Below are 21,293 nucleotides of genomic sequence, written 5' to 3'. Positions count from 1 at the left end.
GCTTCTCAGGGGAAAAATCGTAGCTGCCTGGTTCTCAAGCAGTTTTGTTGGATTGGGGAAGGGGGAAGAAAGCAGTTCGGGGGAGAAATCAAAAGAAATGATCACCAATCCTTAACTGTTGTTACTGTAATAATAGATCTTGCAGGTAATAGAGGTGATCTCAGGAATAGTGAAATTAAGACTAGGTAGCAACAACATCATCTTTTCTGGTCTTAATATAAACACCATCATTCACTGCATCCAGGTAATGATGAATGCCTATTTTTAAACAGGTAGGCACTTTGTCTGATGCCTACAAACGGAGGCTGGGGGTGATGGCAAACTGGGAGGTCTAAAATTTTCAGCTTCTGACACTCATAGGACTCTGGTCAGGAAAACTAAGAGACACATGAAAAAAAACAGGAAAATCAATGCCAAATTGCAGAGATGAAGCTACAAAGCTGGAATAGTCCTCCCAGGCTGAGAATCGTATGAGAACCAAAAAAAAACCAATGCTAGCAGGTGAACTTGGGCCTACCGGCGCCTAGATTTCTCGGCATAACAGGACAACACAAGAAAACCAGCGCGAATCTTGGAAAATTCGTGCTCGCAGCTGTTTTGAATGGGGGTGGAGTTATGCTAATAAGCTTTGGAGGGTTTCAGCAAAGGTCTCACAAAGCAGCGCAAAAGTCCCAGGAATTTACGGAGTAGCATAAGAACTGGCTTAAGTCACTTTCCTTGGAGTTTTGCGCTGGGAAACAGCTTTACGACATAGATACACCATTGTCATGGCGCAAGTTTTTAGTAAGTTCCAGGTCTGTGTGTTTATAGCACCACTTACTGGTGCAATACCATTGGAATCTTGAGAATAACCTATAATACAGGAAACTTTGTGCTATCCGGCACCGACGGGACCGAGCTGCTGCCGTTCCCTCAAAACTGCCGGACACTCCAGAGTTAATGTTGAAAGATACGGAGATTATCTGACAACAAACACTGTTGCTTAGCAACAGCTTCTAAACACTCGGCTGCAGCTGCAAGCGTCTGTAGCTGAAGCTGTTGCTATAGCTACAGACCTTGCAGTGCTTGACTGGGAAAAAAAAAGCAACGAAAAGAATAAAAAACGGCTCCTGATTTTTGCCGGTGGCTCAAGCTTGCCGGATGGTTCGCCTCCGGATAACTCAAAGTTTCCTGTACATTAACATGATCCCTGCATAGCTTGAACCTTGCTCAAAAACATTCTGAAGGGAGGCCTACAGAATAGAGACTATACATCACTTACATGTCAGGATTTAAGATATGTGGGGGGAGAAATGGAGTCGTGCCCCCTTTGGGGCGCTAACTTCACGGGGCGCTACTTTTAGCACCCCGAAAAAATTAGCGCCCCCGTGGCCGAAATTCATCGGTAGCGCCCCAAGTGGGAAGCAGGGCGCTACGAGGGAAATCACGCCGCTATGTGCCGCAGCGCCATGTGCTGCAGCATGTCGCGCCGCGGTACTGCAGGCCTTCCTCCCCTTCTTAAAGGGAAGGGGCCTTGCACAACGCGACCCGGGGCTCAGGGTGGCTGGTCAGGAGGCCGGGGACGGCAACGGGAGAGGTGCTGGCAGGCGGCCAGCAACAAAAATGGCTGCCCGGCACCTCGCCTTTAATTAGCACCGCCCTGGCCTCAAATAGGCCCACCTGACCCCATCGGGCGTAGCGTCCGGCGGTAAGTCAGGGGGCGCTACCGAAGATCGCAGCCGGGGCGCGAGCGGGGCGCTGCGCACGGCGACGACGTCGCCAGCAGCGCAGCACCGCGGGGAGCTAACGGTTACTGCTGCCACTAACCTCCCGCTGAATCTCTTAGGGCGCTAACGGGAGGCGCAAAGCAACCGAATTTTTAGGCCATGGTCACTTAACAACAACAACTTGTGTTTATCTAGCGCCTTTAACATAGTAAAACGTTCCAAGGCACTGCACAGGAGTATTATAAGCCAAAAAATTTGACACCAAGCCACATAAGAAGAAATTAGGGCAGGTGACCAAAAGCTTGGGCAAAGAGGTAGGTATTAAGAAGCGTCTTAAAGGAGGAAAGAGAGGTAGCAAGGAGGAGAGGTTTAGGCAGGGAATTCCAGAGCTTAGGACCTAGGCAACAGAAGGCTCGGCTGCCAATGGTTGAGTGATTATAATCAGGGATGAGGATGCTGAGAAACTCCAGTATGATATGGACAGGTTGGGTGATTGGGCAGAAGCATGGCAGATGCAATATAACGTGAATAAATGCGAGGTTATCCACTTTGGTGTCAAAAACAGGAAGGCAGATTATTATCTGAATGGCAATAGATTGGGAGAAGGGGAAGTGCAACGAGACCTGGGTGTCCTTGTGCACCAGTCGCTGAAGGTAAGCATGCAGGTGCAGCTGGCGGTTAAGAAGGCAAATGGTATGTTGGCCTTCATAGCGAGAGGGTTCGAGTACAGGAACAAGGATGTCTTGCTGCAGTTGTACAGGGCCTTGGTGAGACCACATCTTGAGTATTGTGTGCAGTTTTGGTCGCCTTATCTGAGAAAGGATGTTCTTGCCATGGAGGGAGTGCAGCGAAGATTCACCAGGCTGATACCCGGGATGGCAGGAATGACGTATGAGGAGAGGTTGGGTCGATTGGGCTTATACTTGCTGGAGTTTAGAAGAATGAAAGGGGCATCTCATTAAAACTTATAAAATTCTAACAGGACTAGACAGACTAGATGCAGGAAGGATGTTCCCGATGGCCGGGGAGTCCAGAACCAGGGGTCACAGTCTAAGGATAAGGGGTAAGCCATTTAGGACAGAGATGAGGAGGAATTTCTTCACCCAGAGAGTGGTGAACCTGTGGAATTCTCTACCACAGAAGGCAGTAGAGGCCAATTCATTTAATATATTCAAGAAGGAGTTGGATATATTTCTTAAGGCTAAAGGGAACAAGGGATATGGAGAGAAGGCAGGGACAGGGTACTGAATTTGGATGATCATCCATGATCTGATTGAATGGCGGAGCAGGCTCGAGGGGCCGAATGGCCTACTCCTGCTCCTATCTTCTATGTTTCTATGGGATGCTCAAGAGGGCAGAATTGGAGGAGCGCAGATATCTCAGGGGGTTGTGGGGCTGAAGTAGATTACAGAGATAGGGAGGGGCGAGGCCATGGAGGGATTTGAAAACAAGGATGAGAATTTTGAAATCGAGGCGCTGTTTATCCGGGAGCCAAGGTAGGTCATCGAGCACAGGGGTGATGGACGAACAGGACTTGGTGCAAGTTAGGACATGGGCAGCTGAGTTTTGGAGGACCTCAAGTTTACGTAGGATAGAATGTGGGAGGCCAGCCAGGAGTGCATTGGTATAGTCAAGTGTAGAGGTAACAAAGGCATGGATGTGGATTTCATCGGCGGATGAGCTGAGGCAAGGGCAGAGACGGGCGATGTTACGGAGGTGGAAATAGGCAGTCTTTGTTAATGGCGGTCTGAAAGGAAATTATTTCACTAAACCCAAATGTTAAAGTATGACAACTTCAACATAAAATAAACAAATAAAAAATATTACTGTCATTTTAAGAATGGAAACATCACTTAAGGATGCTATATTTAATTATCAATAGGAGTTTGAGTACATTAAGGTGGTTCTTTAAACTTAAAGAGTTACGGTGAACTAATTTTATTAGATTTTTTTCTTCTTCTACATTTTAGGGCAAAAGAGAATGTTAATGATCTGAAGTGTACTGTGAGCTCAGAGTTAAATCAGCCATACTTACATGCCAAATCTCCAGGCAACGTGATCATCTGTAATCCAGCTGGAAAGGAAGAAAGGGAAATAAAGAGCAGCTGAGACCATTAAAATCACTGTGAAGTACATAACACAATAAATGGTCTTTTAAGTTCAATTTGCAATTAACAGAAATCTGCTAAATTACCAACAGCAGTAGACGTGGTAACAAACGTAAAAAAAGCTTCAGAGATCTTGTTTGGTGGCAATTAATTGATAAATTCAGCTGATAATATGTTTGCTTTGCAAAAAACAGTAATAAGCATTGTTAATAAAAAGTAACAAATGCCCATGTATACGTATCATTGAGTTGCACCACAGAAATTTATTTTCAATTGTCAGATTGCTAGTGACAGAATTACAAAATTAGTGATTTTGCCACATAAAATGTTAATTAAGGAATACCACTCTTCTATGTGACTGCCTTATCATTCGGTGAGATCATGAGACAATAGTATGTTGTTCCATTCCTGATTTATGTCTCTATTTGGAGTGAATCAGTAGGAAACCATTTGACCTCATGTGGCTTTTTCTTAACCAATCATGCTTCAGAATCTAGCCCAAGGCTGAAATAAAATATTTGTCTTCAATCCCTGGTGGATTTAGAATGATAAACAAATGGTACAAACTGTTTATATTATCCATATGATTTGCAGATGAGTACATATCTCGACCTGGCATACTGCTTTTGAATTTAATAACTTTTGCTAAAAGCTCTCGTTCAAAATAGGTGTGACTTTGAAAGACTGTCTAAAAGGACTTGTAAATAATTAGTTCAAGCAATGTTGAAGCTTTGTGTTTAGTATATTTGCTCCAGCAATATCAGTTCCAAAGGCATGTTGCTCACCAAGGTACCGCATAGATAGGAAAATGGATGCCAAGCCAAGAAGTGAAAGATTAGGAGGAGTGACCGAAAGGTTGTTTGGAGATAGATTTTAAGAAGGTTTTTAGAGAGGGAAAGTCAAAGAAAGAAAGAAAGGACGAATGAATAAACACACAAACTTGCATTTATACAGTGCTTTTCATGTCCTCAGGATGTTCCAAAGTTCTTCAAATCCTATGAATTGCTTCTGAAATGTGGTCACTGTTGTTTTGTAGCAAACACAGCAGCCATATTGCATATAGCAATGCCCCATAAACAGCAATGAGATAAATGACGACACAATCTGTTTTAGTGGTGTCAGTTGAGGGATAAAAGTTGGCCAGGACACCAAGAGCACGCCCCTGCTCTTTTTCAAATAGTGCCATGGGATCTTTTAAATCCATCTAAGAGGGCAGATATGGCCTTGGTTTAACATCTCATCTGAAAAGCAGCACCTCTGACAGTGCAGCACTCAGTGCTGTACTAAAGAAAGGAGGAGAGGTGGCTGGACCCAGGCAGCTGAAGCTTCTGCCATCAATGGTGGGATGAAGGGAAGAAGGGATTTAAAGACAAGGAGGCCTAGAAATTGGGTATAGCCCCGCTTGAGGCGTTAGAACTGGCGCTGCGCAAAGTTTATAGCCAGACGAAACTTATCGCTGCCTGGCGAGATATTGGGTTGCATCACCCCCAAAGGGGATTGAGGCACAAAATCAGACGTTGCACGGGGCTCCTAAGGCGCAAAAGTTCAGGCGCTACCCAATATCAGCGCGGACGGGCGCAGTGCAGGTGATCTCAATTACCGGAAACCACGAGACTTCCAGGCGCCGGCCGGCTCTTAAAGGGGTGGGTCAGTCAGCCTGAGCTGCCACACTCAACGCCCTGTAGGCCTCAGAATCGGCGCTCGCCCTTCTCTGGCGCAAGAAACTTGGTCAGGATGGAGAAGGTAAGACAGAGAGCAGAGCGCTTCAGCACTGAAGTTCTGGACCAGTTGGTGTCTGCAGTTGAGCGCCGTCGAGATGTTCTGTATCCTGACATGGCAAAAGGCCAAATCAAAAGGCTTACCAGCGATCTTGGAGGAAGGTTTCTCTGAGGGTCAACTCCAGCAGCATGGAGACCAGGACCCCTGTTCAGTGCAGGAAGAAATTCAACGACCTCACTCGGGTCGTTAGGGTGAGTGTTGGTTATGCAAACTTCTGATTCCCTCCATCTGCACCTGACTTCGAGGACCCTGTTGCCATGATGCCCCAATGGCCATCTGTCAGCAAGCACCCATGGCCCTTTCTGGGCACACACATGGACATTTCACTCAAGGCCTCATGTAAGGGCTCTTGCACCATGGGGGGCATGCGATGATCTCTCAAGGCCTCATGTAAGGGCTCTTGCGCCAAGGGGGGCATGAGATGATCTCTCTAGGCATCATGTTACAGAACTTCCCCTTCTTTCCCCTGCAGTCCAAGCTGGCGACGATCCGAAAGGACCAGCGTCGAACCGGTGGCGGACCTCCACAAGTGGTCACTCTCACGGATCTCGAGGAGAGAGTGCACCAGATTCTTGGAGGACGTCTGTCTGGTCCTGTTACCACTGCAGCTGCCGACCCCATTCTCGACAGCGAGGGTAAGGCTCTCACCTTTTTCAGCTGTCTCCTTCCACTTGGTCCCCCCGCCAGCATGCTTCCTCAGTGTGCAGCCATGTCAGAGCCTTGCCGCAATCTGGCATGCCTTTCCGCCAACCTGTCCTTTTGCTAAAGCCACTCTTCCACCTCCCTGCTTTCAGATGATGCATCACCAACTCGGGCTCAACGCCCTGAAGCTGCCAGTGCTAGTGCCTCCAGAGGCGAGGATCAGGAGGAAGCCGGACCATCCGTTCCAATCTCAGGGGAGCATACACATCTACAGACTGGGGATAGTAGTTCCCTGGAGGGGAGGGGGGGTGCTCTGAGGATCAGCCAGTTGCCGGAACAAGCGGCATGCAGCAACGCAAGGGGGGTAGGCAAGTTCGGCCACCGTCTCCCCGGAGGGCAAGGCAGGTAGTGATGACTGCTGCACAGAGTGCAGAGGAGGTGCGTCGCCTGGCTGAAATGAGCACCCAGGCCCGGCTCAGGCACACTGAGCTGATGGCTGCAGTGGGGAGGATGCCTCAGTCAATAGATACACTGGCAAAGAGTGTGTTGGACTTCGGGGCAACAATGGAGAGGACTCTCCAGGGCTTTGGGGCAACAATGGAGAGGACTGTCGAGGGCTTTGGGCCAATAATGGAGAGGACTGTCCAGGGCTTCGAGACCGCTATGAAAAGGACTGTTCAGGGCTTCGGACAATCCCTGGAAAGGTCTGTCCAGGGCTTGTCCGAGGCAGTGGAGCGGTCGGCACCGGCCTTGTCCGAAGCAATGGAAAGAGCTGTCCAGGGCTTCTCCAAAGCACTGGCACCTGGCTCACAGGTCCTCACTGCTGCCACGCAGTCACTTGCCGGCCTCGTCCACACCCAGATTGAGGCAACGCGAACTCTCATTGCAGCCACCCTATCTGCATCAGCTAGGATCACCCCGGGCCCTTCCAGTCCCATACAAGGCCAGGAATCAGTGGAGCATGCGATTGTGGCGGATGAGCCGAGCCGGTCCCCTCAGAGAGCCAGTGTGTCGTCCGACCATGGTGCAGGTGTCCTCTCTCGGCAGGTGACCATTGCACATGCCAGCGCTGGTACGTCTGCAGTGCAGCTGCCACCACCTGCAGGGCACACTGCTTCCAGCCATGCTCAGATCAAGCATCCTGCGTCCGCACTCTCCAAGCCCAGAGGTCGGCCAGGCCGTCCCTCAGGGGCTTCTGCGCTTCCAGACAGTCAGCAGGCGTCCCCCAGCCTTCACCCCGCCACTGGGGTTCAATTACGTAGGAGTAGCAGGGAGGGAAGGGGCCGACCGCGAAAGAGAAGTCGTTCTCCATCAAGGGGCCAGCAGTAGAGGGAGGTGCTGAGACGTTTCTTTGGCCAAATTCAAGGACACCCTCACCTGTTGTAATTGTTGGAAATGGTTTGTTTAGTTTTGCGGCTTTGCCGAAGAGTTAACTGTTATTTTGTTAGTTATGGTTTCTGTTGACATGACGTTGTTTTGCTGTAATGAAAGACTTTTGTGACAATAAAGAGAAGTTTTAATGTGCTATGGTGCACGTGACTAATTACAGTGATGCTGGCCTTCAGAGGCTTTCAAACATCCAAAGTGCGCAGGAGTAAAGACACTCATCATTCCGCCAGAGGGGCCTCGATACAAGTCCTCATGAGCCTCTGATGGATGGCCCTTCCACTTTCAGGAGCCCTTCCATCTTCCTCCTCCTCCTCCTCCTCGTCGTCCGCATGCTCCTCCTCCTCCTCCGCCTGCTTCTCCAGGGTCAGAGGGAAGGTGATGAATTGACGCCTTCGCCTATAAAGCGTAGCTGTAACTTGCCGGATGCAGCAGTGGACTGCAACCTGAGAGATATTCGCAATGTCCCCAATGGCTGACTGAAAGGATCCGTTGCCATAAAAATTGAGGGCAACAGTCAGTTTAACGGCCACCGACAGAGAGGTCCTGCACCGTAGACGCGGCTGCAGATCCTCAGCAAGCAGGTGGCACAGCTCAGTAACAACATCCCTCCCGATTCGGAGCCTTCGCACACACTGCTCCTCCGACATGTCAAGGTATGACACCTGCTGCCTAAAGACCCTCGCAGCATACCCTTGGATTGGCCGACCTCCATTGCCCCTCCTCCTTCTGGCCAATCCCGGCCCTCTCTCCCGCCGTCTCTCTGCCCCTTCATAGTGTTCGGCCATGAGGCCGTCGCCCTCCAAAGCATCTCCCATTCCGATGCCAGTTGGTCAAAAGGCTGTTAGGTCTAGTGCTCCAACTGCTCCGGACAGGTTTGAGGGTCCCAAGTACTCTAATGCTAAATTCCAAAAACTCTGCTCCACAGTAGCTCACCAACTCTCTCCACCAACGATCGCAATGAACAGGCCAAGTGGCTGAAGCTTCTATACTAGAGCTGTCCCCTTTAAATAGCGCCCCCCGACTCCGAGAAGGGCCTGCTAACGCTCCTTCGAACTGTCACTAATAGCGCTAGGCGTAAAGGCTCCGGGCGCCACCCAATATCCGCTCAGGCGCCCCTAAAAGGCGTTGCACACTGAAATGACGTCATGATCTGCTTGCGCTCGCGGGCGCGCGCAAACACTTAGCGCAGGCGTTAAATGTATAGTCAATATGGGAGCTTTCGCTATCTTCATTGCGCCCGCCCCAACATTGGGTAACGCCCCAATTCTCGGTCTCTTTAGGCGCTAACCGCTGGCGCAAACAACCGAATTTCTAGGCCGGAGAATTTTAAAACTTAACTCATTGGAGAATGGGAGCCAATGTAAGTCAGCAAGGACAGAAGTGATTGGCAAGCAGGACTTAAGTGTAGGTCAGGACGCGTGTGGCAGCGTTTTGTACAACTTGGAGTTTATGGAGGGTGGAGAAAAGGAGACCACAAGGACAGCTTTGAAGTACTCTACTCTAGAGGTGAGAAAGGCACATGTGAGGATTTCAGCAATGAAGAGGTTGAGGTAGGGACAGATGTGTGCAATGTTGTAGAGGTAGAAGTAAATGGTCTTTCTGGAGAGGGTAATGGGTCTAAAACTAAACTCAGATAAACAGGACACCAAGGCTGAAAATAGTCTGATTCAGACTGAGACATTTGAGCATGGAGGGGAAACATATTGGTTGCAAGAGAGTGGAGCTTGTGGCAAGGGCTGAAGACATTAGCTTCAGTCTTCCGGATACTGCAACTCATCAATGTTAGACAAGAGCCCCGATTTTAACCCAGCGCAGGAATCAGGCATGCATATACTGGAAGGCGTGCTAAGGAGATTCTAGCTGCACAGTAATGGAACGGTCTTCTTTTCTATTCACAAATGCTGCTGGTTGGTGTCCCCGGTGCCCTGATGTGTGCAGTCAATGCAGCCCAAGTGGATTGGAAACAAAGATTGGCAGGTAAAATAGTAAATGAGCAATGGGGGGCCTTCAAGGAGGAGATAGTTCAGGTACAGAATAAACATGTTCCAATGAGGATGAAAGGAAGGGCATCTAAAGCTAGAGATTCCTGGATGACTAAAGAAATTGAGATTAAAATGAAACAGAAAAAGTAGGTTTATGATAAATGCAGACAGACTATTGGAGACCTCTGTAGCCTCCTGCAACAGGGCCTGTTGCCTGCTGATCCAGGGAGACATACCATGCCAGTGGCCCTCAAAGTCAGGCTGCTATAGGGGGCATCAGCCACATGTCACAGCCTGCAGTACACAGATACATTAAGCAGGTTGCCAACATCCTGTTCACCAGAGCGGAGCAGTACATTACCTTCCCCTTTGACCTCAGTAGTCAACAGGAGAGCGTTCGGGGCTTTTCAGTCGTGACTGGTTCGTCCACATGCAGGGTGTCATTCATAGAATCATAAAATCTTACAGCCCATTGTGCCTGTGCAAGTTTGTTAAAAAAAAAATTTAAAAAAAATTCTCCTCATCTTCCACTTACCTTAAATCTGCAACCTCTGGTTACTGATCCACCCACCAGTGGTAACTTTCTCCTTATTTATTCTATCAAAGCTCCTCATAATTTTGAGCACCTCTGTTAAATCTCCCCTTAACCTGCTCTGCTCGGAGAACAATCCCAGCTTCTCTAGTTGCCCCACATAACTGAAGCCCCTCATCTCTGGTATCATTCTGGTAAATCTCCTCTCCACATTCTCGAAGGCCTTCACATCCTTCTTAAAGTGTGTCCAGAATTAGACACAATACTCTCGCTGAGGCCTAACCATTGAGGTTTAGCACAACCTCCTTGCTTTTGTACTCTATGCCTGTATTTATAAAGTCAAGATCCCATAGGCTTTTTAACAGCTCTACCAACTTTTCCTCAAAGATTTGTGTATGTGAACCTTCAGGTCTGCACGCCCTTTTAAAATGGTACCATTTAGCTTATATTGCCTCTCCTTATTCTCTTCCCAAAATGCCTCACTTCACACTTATCTGCACTAAATTTCATCTGTCATGTATCTGCCCATTTCACCAGTCTGTCCATGTCTTCCTGACGTCTGCTTCACAGGCAGCAGGTCCTGTTGCAGGAAGCTGCAGAGGTCTGCAATAGCCTGTCTGGAGAAGTGCAGCCCCCTGCTGCACTGGTCCTCAGATAGGTCCAAGGAGATGACTCTTGGCCTGTAGACTCTATGTGCTGGGTATGCAGGCTGCTCTCTCCTCTGCTGTGGTGGTTGCTGAAGTGGCTGCTGCTCCTCCTCCATTCAAAATAAAACAGCAATGATTGCATCCATAATAAGGACAGAAAGCTTACTACGGGTAGTAAGGCAAAAAAAAGTGAAAGTAGCGATCAGGAAGCTGGAAACTGTCCTGGCAAACCCGACAGCAAGAAGATCCACTGATCCAGTGAGCTGCAGCTGAGAGTTCCTTTTTATACATCTTCAGTAACTGTCGCATAACAATCCTGGGTCCAGGACTGGGCAGGGCTTCTGTTATTTTCAGTTAAAAACGTGTCGGGATCCCAATGACATCATTGGAGCATGACTTTTTAATGTTAATGAAGTCCCAACTTGCCTGCCAAGATGGCAGAAGGCGAGAACAGTATGTAAGTACCCAGATGCAATTTTAGCCCCGCCCCACACGCACTGTTCCATTCCGGACTGGGTTTAAATCGCACCTAAACAGTCCGACACCACAGAGACTGTAAAGGGGTCAAGGGGGGTGGCGGAAAGGTACAGCTGAGTGTCATCGACATACATGTGGAAGCTGATCCATGCCTGCACTGAGCGCAGCATATGGACGAAGAGGAGCAGAGAACCAAAGATAGTCCCTTGGGGACTCCAGGGCGGGGAGGGTAGAGAAGTTCTTGGTGAAGATGCGTTGGCTATGTTCGGATAGGGAGGAATGGAGCAGTGCAAGGGCAGTCCCAAAGAGTTGGATGATGAAGGAGAGGCGTTGGAGGAGGGATAAAGCATTCAATCTCAGTCAGTGGATATCGTGACAAAAAAGCAGTGATATACAGGAACTAGGGGTCAATTTTAACCTGACTGGAAACTGGGATTGCGTACAACGCTGGTTTTACACTCTTCCCGATTTTACTCTCCAGTGAAGTCAATGGAGAGTGATATTGGGCGGGGTGTAAAACCGGCGTTCCACCCAATCCTGTGCATTTCCCGCCCGGTTAAAATTACCCCCCCCCGTGAGTTTCAGTTTCCACCTATTCATAGTCAATGATCAGAAATTCCAAGTACATTTTCTCTGTGTGCCTGTGTGAAGTTGGTGCATTTTATCCACTCAAAGAAAACAGAAGTTTACAAATTTCGTTCATGTTTAACATGTGCTGTTTTGTAGTGTCCAGAGTGAAGAAACAAAAGAAAAAAGGGCCATTTATACTGTGTTAAACATTCAAATGTGGCCAGGGGTTTGTAATTTTTTTGCTGTTGTGCATCAAGATGTAGCATGTAAATTATGCTAATTAATTTGTTGCAATGGTTCCGGCTCTGTATAAATTGTCTAGCTCCTGATGGAGATTTCAAACCAGTTGCAAAGCAAACTGATTTAAATCAAGCTGATGCCAGTTGCCCGATTCAAATCCCAAATGGGTTGCTGTCTTCCAGTACAGCACACAGTGCATGTGTCAGACTGCAATTTGAAACCATCTGACACAACCAGTATATTGTTTCAGGAAGATGTTAGGCAAAAGACGAAGGAGCTCAAGTTTAGCTCAGATCAATAAATCGAAGCAAGGCTGATCCCCAGTGTCGATGCTGTATCTAAAAAATCGGATTTTTTTCATACTGGATTTGAAAGGAGTTACAAAAGACAAAATGCTGCCATTTTAACCCTATCTGAGCCTTGTTCTTGTGATGAGCTGGATTTATGGAGGGTGGAAGATGGGAGGCTAGCAAGGAGGACATTGAGGAAATCGAGTCGAGAGGTAACAAAAGTGTGCGCAAGGATTTTAGCAGCAGTAGGGGTAAGGTAGAGGAGGCTGGGCTGGACAATGTTGTGGAGGTAGAAGTAAGGGATGCTAGTGGTGGATGTGGAGTTTGAAGCAGAAAGTTTTGTGCAATCTGGTCAGCCTGACAAAATGCTGCACAGAAGGGTGGAGACAGTGCCAAGCGAGCCGAGTTTATGATGGGGGCTAGAAATGCTGGCTTTGCTGGAGAGGTAGGGTTGGGTGTCATCGACCCCATGCCTGTGCATGATGCCATCAAGAGGCACCATGGAGATGAGAAAGCCAGGGCTAGATTATTTGGCGAATGTGTGGGGGCGGGAAGAGAAGCCATTGTTGGAGATATACTGGCTGCATTTGGACAGGTAGGAGTGGAATCACGCAAGGGCAGTCTCATGGAACTGGACATAAGAACATAAGAAATAGGAACAGGAGTAGGCAATTTGGCCCTTTGAGTCTGCTCTGCCATTCAAGAAGATCATGGCTGATCTTCTACCTCAACTCCACTTTCCTGAACTATCCCCATATCCCTTGATTCCCTTAATATCCAAACATCTATCGATCTCTGTCTTGAATATACTCAGCCACTGAGCCTCCATAACCCTCTGGGGTAGAGAATTCCAAAGATTCACCACCCTCTGAGTGAAGAAATTTCTCATCTCATCTCAGTCCTAAATGGCCAACCCCTTATTCTGAGACTGTGACCCCTGGTTCTAGACTCCCCGGCCAGGGAAAACATCTTCCCTGCATCTACCTTGTCAAGCCCTGTAAAATTTTGTATGTTTCAATGAGATCACCTCTCATTCTTCTAAACTCTAGAGAATATAGGCCTAGTCTACTCAATCGGTCCTCATAGGACAATCCCCCCCATCCCAGGAACCAGTCTGGTGAATCTTCGTTGCACTCCCTCTATGGCAAGTATATCCTTCCTTAGATAAGGAGACCAAAACTGTACACACTACTCCAGGTGTGCTCTCACCAGGGCCCTATATAATTACAGTAAGACGTCTTTGTCTTTACTCTTATACTCAAATCCTCTTGTAATAAAGGCCAACATACCATTTGCTTTCCTAATTGCTTGCTGTACTGCATGTTAACTTTCAGTGATCCGGGTGCAAGGACACCCAGGTCCCTCTGAACACAAACATTTCCCAATCTCTCACCATTTAAAAAATACTCAGCTTCTCTATTTTTCCTACCAAAGTGGATAACTTCACATTATATTCCATTTGCCATGTTCTTGCCCACTCACTTAACCTGTCTATATCCCCTTGAAGCCTCCTTGCATCCTCCTCACAACTTACATTCCCACCCAGCTTTGTATCATCAGCAAACTTGGATATATTGCATTTGGTCCCTTCTTCCTAATCATTGATGTAGATTGTGAATAGCTGAGGCCCAAGCATTGATCTTTGCGGTACCCCAATAGTTACAGCCTGCCAACCCGAAAATGACCCGTTTATTCCTACTCTCTGTTTTCTGTCCATTAACCAATCCTCAATTCATGCTTGTATATTACCCCCCAATTCCATGAGCCATCATTTTGCTTAATAACCTCTTGTGTGGCACCTTATTGAATGCCTTCTGAAAATCCAAATACACCACATCCACTGGTTCCCCCTTATCTATTCTGCTAGTTACAACCTCAAAAAACTCTTAACAGATTTGTCAAACACTATTTCCCTTTCATAAATCCGTGTTGACTCTGCCCAACCCTATTATTATTTACTAAGTGCCCTGTTACCACATCCTTAATAAAAGATTGTAGCATTTCCCCTACTACTGATGTCAGGTTAACCGGTCTGTAGTTCCCTGTTTTCTCTCTCCCTCCTTTCTTAAACAGTGGGGTTACATTTGCTACCTTCCAATCTGCGGGAACCATTCTAGAATCTATGGAATTTTGGAAAATGACAACCAATGCATCCACTAGCTCTATAGCCAACTCTTTCAAAACCCTAGGATGTAGGCCATCAGGTCCAGGGGATTTATCGGCTTTCAGTCCCATTAATTTCTCCAGTACTACTTTTTTACTAATACTAATACCTTTCAGTTCCTCATTCTCGCTAGACCCTTGGTTCTCCACTATTTCCGGGAAGTTTTTTTGCGTCTTCTTCCGTGAAGACAAGCACAAAGGCCGGAATTTTGCCAGCGCTCAGAGTGCAGGTTTGGAGGCGGGACCGCGGTCAAAATCACAAAGATTGGCAGCGGGTAGGAAACCCGTTGTCAACCCGCCTCCAATCAGTCAACCCACCTCCAATCAATCTTCCCAAGTGTCGGGTCCCTGATTTGCGCATGAGATGACACCTAGCAGCGGGAAGAAGATTAAAGCCACTTACCTGCCTCTTAACAGGTACTTGATAGTTGTTAGCAGGCTCTTTTTCAATATTGCCGCTTCTGCCTCGGGTTTCCCAACATCCGGACACCACGCCAGGTAAGTGTGGTGTGTTGCAAGTCTGCTGTAATGTTTCTGCATTGATGACAGCTGCAGAAGTGGTGTGAAGTATCCAATGGTGCACTGGTGAGTTTCAGAGGTATGAAAATGTTGGGAAAATCATTTTTAATGTATTTACACTTTTCTGTAGGTAACAAGTTTTGAATTGGATGTCTAGTCCCAGCTCGATGGGAGAACCTCGTTCACCAGTGACAGATCGCTTCAGTCACCTCACCTGCAGCTGCCATCTGTTCTAGCCTATGGAAGAAGTCATTGGAGAGCCTGGGTGCAAGAGCTCACCTTTGTACAGTGATTGTCAGTGTTTGCTGCACCTCAAAGCTGTCAAACACTGAGAAATGAGCTGTCAAAAAAAATTGTGAGTGGTCCCTTTAAGAAAACCGGCAGATGATGCATCATCAAATGACGTAATCTGACCGGCTTCCTCTTAATTGGCTGGCAAGTCTGCAGGGCGGGCTTAACAAGGTCAATCAAGGGAAAATCACGTCCGTGGGCCGGATGCAGTTGGGGGCGGGACAGGAACCCGGAAACCAGCTGACCTGCTCCCAAGCCGCATCCATTTACAAAATCACGGCCAAAGTATTTGTTTAATTTCTCTGCCATTTCCTTATTCCCCATTATAATTTCTCCTGTCAGGGACGCACATTTACTTTCGCTAATCTTTTCCATTTTACATACCTATAGAAGCTTTTACAGTCTGTTTTATGTCTCTCGCTAGTTTACTCTCTTTCTATTTTCCCTTTCTTTATCAATTTCTTGGTCCTCCTTTGCTGAATTCTAAAATCCTCCCAATCCTCAGGCTTACTACTCTTTTTGGCAACATTATAGGCCTCTTCCTTTGATTTAATACTATCTTTAAGTTCTCTTGTTAGCCACAGTTGGACCACTTTTCCTGTGGGGTTTTTGTTCTTTAAATGCCAGCCATTGCTCGTCCACTGTCATATCTTTTAACGTAGTTTCCCAATCTACCTTAGCCAACTCGCCCCTCATACCTACGTAGTTTGCTTTGTTTAGATTTAAGACCCTAGTTTCGGATTTAACGAAGTCACTTTCAAACTCAATATATTGGCCCAGTAATTCCTGTCACAACGCGTGAGTAAGGACGGGGTACTCACGCGTGTGCCAGGAGGAATTGTCGGTTTTCAGCATGCACAGCGCATGCGCTGAAAACCGGCATTTCCTGTCCTCTGACCCAAGGGGTTAAGAGGCTGAACGCATGCGCGGTATCGGGCAGCGCGTGCGACTTGGATTTCCTGTATTTTTACAGATTTGCGCATGTGTAAAGGCCTCCGGTTTTTACGCATTGAAAAACCACACGTAAGTACTTAGTTTTACAGGTAAGTGGTCTTTTAGTACAATTTAGAATTTTTTTTTCCACAGGTTTATTATTTTTAAAGAATCTACAGTAAGGTAAGTTTAGTTTTAGACCCTATTTTTTAAAAATTTATTTTTTTCAAAAATTTGATTAATTGTTTAAAATAGTTTTTTAAAGTTATTCATAGTTAATTTAATTATTGGGATGATTTTTAAAATTTTATTTAAAGTTTAAGTAGTGTTTTGGGGTGCAGTACTTTTCATGAGTTTGACAGTCTTTACTATCAAACTTATGAATGAAGTTTCCCCTCCCCTGATTGGCTGAACAGTGCTCACCTGATCCCAGCCGGCACATCGCACTAACTACGCCGCTGGGTCAGGTTAGCACAGCGCGCCGGGATCAGAACCTGGCCACTGACAGGAAATCCACTGCGGGCCAGATTTCAGATGTCGGCGCGCAGGGTGAGCGCACATCGGGGGCTTGCACGCGCGGCAAGCCCCCGACAGGAATTACTGGGCCAATATATAAATAATGGACAATAGAGGAACAGCGATGGAAGAGGATGGCATGGTTGGTCACATCAAACATCATGGAAAGGTTGAGGAGGATATGGACAAATAACTCATCACAGTCAAGATAACAGATCACGACTTTTGTGACTCTGGCCAGGGTGGACTTGGTGCTGTGAGCAGGGCAGAAGCTGAACTGTTGGGATTCAAAGGGAGTTTTGGGCGATATCGATACAGAGCTGGGAGGAGACAATACATTCAAGGATTTTGAAGAGGAAAGGGAAGTTAGAGATGGGGCAGTAGTTAGAGAGGACAGACTGGCCCAAGGTGGGTATTTAGAGGAGTGGGTGATGATAGCAGTTTTGAAAGAGAGAGGGAAGGCCTAAGTAAAGAGAGCCATTAACAACGTCAGTTGCATAGGAGCCAGGAGGGGTAGTGATGGTGGAAAAAAATTCAGTGAGAAGGAAGCTGGTCTCAAAGACAAGATGAGATTAGAGATGGTGTTGGGACTGGAGGAAAAGATGGGAAATAAACTGCAGAGTGACAGGGTCGGGGGTGGGGGGGTGAAATCGGTGCTAGACTGGGTAGGAAACTAGAGAGAGAAAGGGAGGTAGAAGCAGAGGTAGCAGCAGAGATGGTCTTAATCATAAGACAAAGAAATCCATGAATTCTTTGCAGTTGGTACTGCAGTCAAGGGTGGAGAGGAAACAGGTTTGAGGAGACGGACAGTCCTGGAGAAAAGGAGCCTTGGGGTGTCAAGGCACGGCAATGCTCAACAAGCTCAAGCCAAATTTGGGGGTAAATAACTGGACTAGCTGTGCAGCAGGTGTACCAGAGTTTGCAACCCTCTAATTTAAGGGAGCTTAAGATGGTGCCTGAACCTGTAGGAATGGTGGAGGTGGGAGATCTGGTGTCCTCGCCCCTATGAATTCACCAAATAAAGCAAGCAGGTAAATAGGGCTATAATTTAAAGGATTAAGATATTCATATATCTGTGACACCTACAACAGACAAACCATCCATTGCTGGGTTGTTGTGGATCAAATAAACTGGATCATTTTCTTTCAGTGAACCTGGTTTTAACCCTGTTAAAACAAGAAATAATATGCCATGGAAAAGCGCTGCACTTTGTCACCACATGGAATGATGTTTATTCTTAGATTGTTATAAATCAAATGGGCTTTGATTCTCCAATTCTGCATTACCATAGTAAATTCAGAATTTTAAAGAAATTAGTTTTACATAAGTTGCATGAAAGAAAAGTCTGTTACTTTGAAAGCTGACAACAGTCTTTCAGGATATCATATGCAAAAATATGATAAGTATATGAAATTATATGTTGTTGCTCTGCTATATGTAATAGATCAGACCATACCTCTCAACTGTCTCATTTAATCAATATGTCCGGACATTAAATACTGCTGAGAAAACCAGAAATGGTGCACAAGGGCGGCACGGTGGCATAGTGGTTAGCACTGTTGCCTTACAGCGCCAGGGACCCGGGTTCGAATCCGGCCTCGGGTGACTGTCTGTGTGGAGTTTGCACATTCTCCCCGTGTTTGCGTGGGTTTGCTCCGGTTTCCTCCCACAGTCCAAAGATGTGCAGGTTAAGTTGATTGGCTATGATAAATTGACCCTTAGTGTTAGGGGGATTAAATACGTGGGGTTACGGGGATAGGGTGGGATATGTGTTGGTGCAGGGGTTACGGGGATCGGGTGGGATATGTGTCGGTGCAGGCTCGATAGGCCGAAATGGCCTCTATCTGCACTGTGGGGTTTCTGTGATTCTGTGAAGTTGGTAAATCAGCAGGTTTTACAAAAGGTGTGTCCCTGCCAACCTGACTTTCATCCATTTAACAGACTGCAGTTTGAGAGATATGGGTCCGGCATATGTTATTAGGTTACAGCTACGCCTATTTTTAATGGCTTATAAAACCATTAATATTTTCAGGCAAACTTATTCACTTTTACCAAGTATTATGATTTCCCCACTTCCTTTTACAAAAACAAACAAAATTCTGACTAAGGGGAGGGGTGTGTTTGGGTAATCTTGCCCATCTTCCAGGGCACAGTGCAGAACTTCAACTGAAATCCAAAACACAAACACCTGAAGGAGCTTTGATACATCAATCTCAGTCGCTGCCAACTACGTCAACAAGCTCTCCAAGCAGCCAATCACATTGCAGAATTCTCAGACAGGAAATGAGAAGCTGTTTTTATCCAGACTTTTAAAAAAATGTAGAGAGCGAAACAAAGATTAGGGGGGAAAAATTCAGTATTGCCCCGTTTGGGGCGCGATTATCGGCCGTGCGCAAAGTTTAGCGCCTGGCGCTAATTATCGCCTCCGACGGCAAACTTGGCTTTTATTGCCCCTGGAGGTGATTGCAGCACTAAATCAGGCGCTACACACCTCTCTTAAGGCGCAAAAGCCGAGGAGCGAGGCGCTAACTCAGAGCGCGGGCGCAGCGCAGGTGATGTCAGTTAGCCATGGAACACAGACACACTGGCGCAGGACAGTTCTTAAAGGGGAGGGTCGATCTTGCTCTCCAGCCACACCCTGCTCATTGCAGCCTTGAATCTCGGCCTGGAGAGACCTGTGCCTAAATCTTGCAGCCAAGGACTATGGAGAGAACCAGGGAGCGAGCACAGCACTTCAGCGAGCGGGCCTTGGAGGCTCTGGTTGGCGCGGTGGAGTGCAGAAGATCAATACTGTACCCAGAGATTGGCAGGAGGCCTTTGCCGCGCGATTACAGAAGAGTGTGAAGGAAGGTGGCACAGAGCATCTCCTCCAGGGGCATGGTGCCCAGGACCCATATACAATGTAGAAAAAAGTTCAACGACCTCACTCGGGTCGTCAGGGTGAGTGGCTTTTTTTCAATACCTCTCCATCCCTCCTTCTCACCCTCACTCTATGGCCAGAGGGTCTTAAAAGCCCCAATGCCCAACACTCATCCAACACCTATGGCCCTTTCATCAAACACACACGCACATTCCACACTTTGCATACAGTAAGGGCTATTCAATTATGGGAGGCACATCAGGCAAGACCATGGCTGCATACAGTAAGGGCAATTCAATTATGGGAGGCACATCAGGCAAGACCATGGCTGTATATTTACTCAGACGCCGTCCTTTTTCTTGCAGGCCAAGCTATTTTCATAATAGGAGACAGCAGCAACGGATGGGTGGAGGGCGGCCTCAGCTGCAAACCCTCAGCGATCTTGAGGAGCCGTCCACAGGATTGTGGCAAGCCAGGTGATCGGTTCTGTCGCCACTGGAGAGGTCGACCCTGTTCTGGACAGCAATGGTAAAGTCATCACCTTTTTGTCCTCTCTCCTTCCACTTGTCCCTCAGAACACCAGCCTTTGACACTTTCAATTCAACTTACTAAATCGCTGTACACATTACTCCCTTACTGCCACCCTGTCCAAACCCTAAAGCCACTCTTGTACCTCCCTGCTTTCAGATCGGGATTCACCAGCTGAGGAGACGGGCCCTCAAGCTGCCAGTGGGAGTGAAGCTGCAGGCAAGGAGGAAGATGAAGCCGGAGCATCAGCACCACCCTCTCCCGAGGAAGCCCATGCCCACACTGGGAACACACCTTCCCCCCCCCCCGCTCCCCTCCAGGGAAGGGTCTGATGAGGATGAAGCTCCAGGACCCAGCGGGCTGCAGCAACGTGATGGGGGTAGGGAAGCTCGGGGGCTTTCTCCCTGGAGGGAGAGTATGCCAGCGAGTCCTACTGCAGTGGACGCAGAGGAGGAGTGGCTGACCTCTGAAATGAACACCCAGGCGGTGGACATGCACACCGAGCTCATGGGTGCAGTGGGAAGGGTGCCTGAATGCATTAAATCACTGGCAAGGAGTGTGGAGTACTTCACTGTAGCACAGGCGGATGCCGCGCCATGACCCCATCTCTGACTGCTCTCATGCAGACTCAGATTGAGGCCACGCGAGCACTGACTGCTGCCATCCTCGCTGGTTCGGACACATTTCCCCGGGGCTCTCACCGCGCCGCAGCAGGCCAGCAATCTGTGCTCCAGTAGTTTGCTCTGGATGCTGAAGTGCAGCCCCGTGGGAGTGCCAGTGTGTCGGTCGAGCAGGGAGTTGCTGTCCTCTCTCAAGATGACAGCATTCCTGCTACCACCACTGTCACTTCTCCACTGCACTTGCCACTGCCTGTAGGACAGAGTGCTGCCGCCCATGCAGAGCTGGTGCAGTCTGCAGCCAGGCCCTCCAGGCCCAGAGCTGGTCGAGGCCGTCCTTCAAGGGCATCTGCAGTCTCAGGTTCTGACAATCAGCAGCCTTCCACCAGCCTTTCTGCAGCCACTGGGGTCCCATTACGGAGGAGCAGTAGGGTGGGAAGGGGGGGAAGTGCGCAAGGGAAGGAGGTGTGACAAAATGTTGGTCATTTTTTTTATTAAAGGCCG

At 47.8% G+C, this 21,293-nt stretch overlaps 1 protein-coding gene across 2 annotated transcripts in view; it reads right to left on the bottom strand.

Annotated features, from left to right (window-relative positions):
• The window catches only part of LOC147107543 (uncharacterized), a 287,647-nt gene that overhangs the window by 73,015 nt on the left and 193,339 nt on the right, over positions 1–21,293 (bottom strand). For both annotated transcript variants that reach the window (XM_086006636.1, XM_086006635.1), the window contains exon 8: positions 3,742–3,780. In XM_086006636.1, coding sequence (XP_085862762.1) covers positions 3,742–3,780 — 39 coding nt within the window. The remainder of the gene's footprint in view (positions 1–3,741; positions 3,781–21,293) is intronic.

This window comes from Somniosus microcephalus, chromosome 14 (assembly GCF_052327205.1).
Source record: "Somniosus microcephalus isolate GS21.2 chromosome 14, FLI_Smic_1.0, whole genome shotgun sequence".
In the NCBI taxonomy this organism is placed as follows: Eukaryota; Metazoa; Chordata; class Chondrichthyes; order Squaliformes; family Somniosidae; genus Somniosus; species Somniosus microcephalus.
Note: the sequence above shows the minus strand (reverse complement) of the source record. Positions and strands in the feature narration are given on the sequence as shown.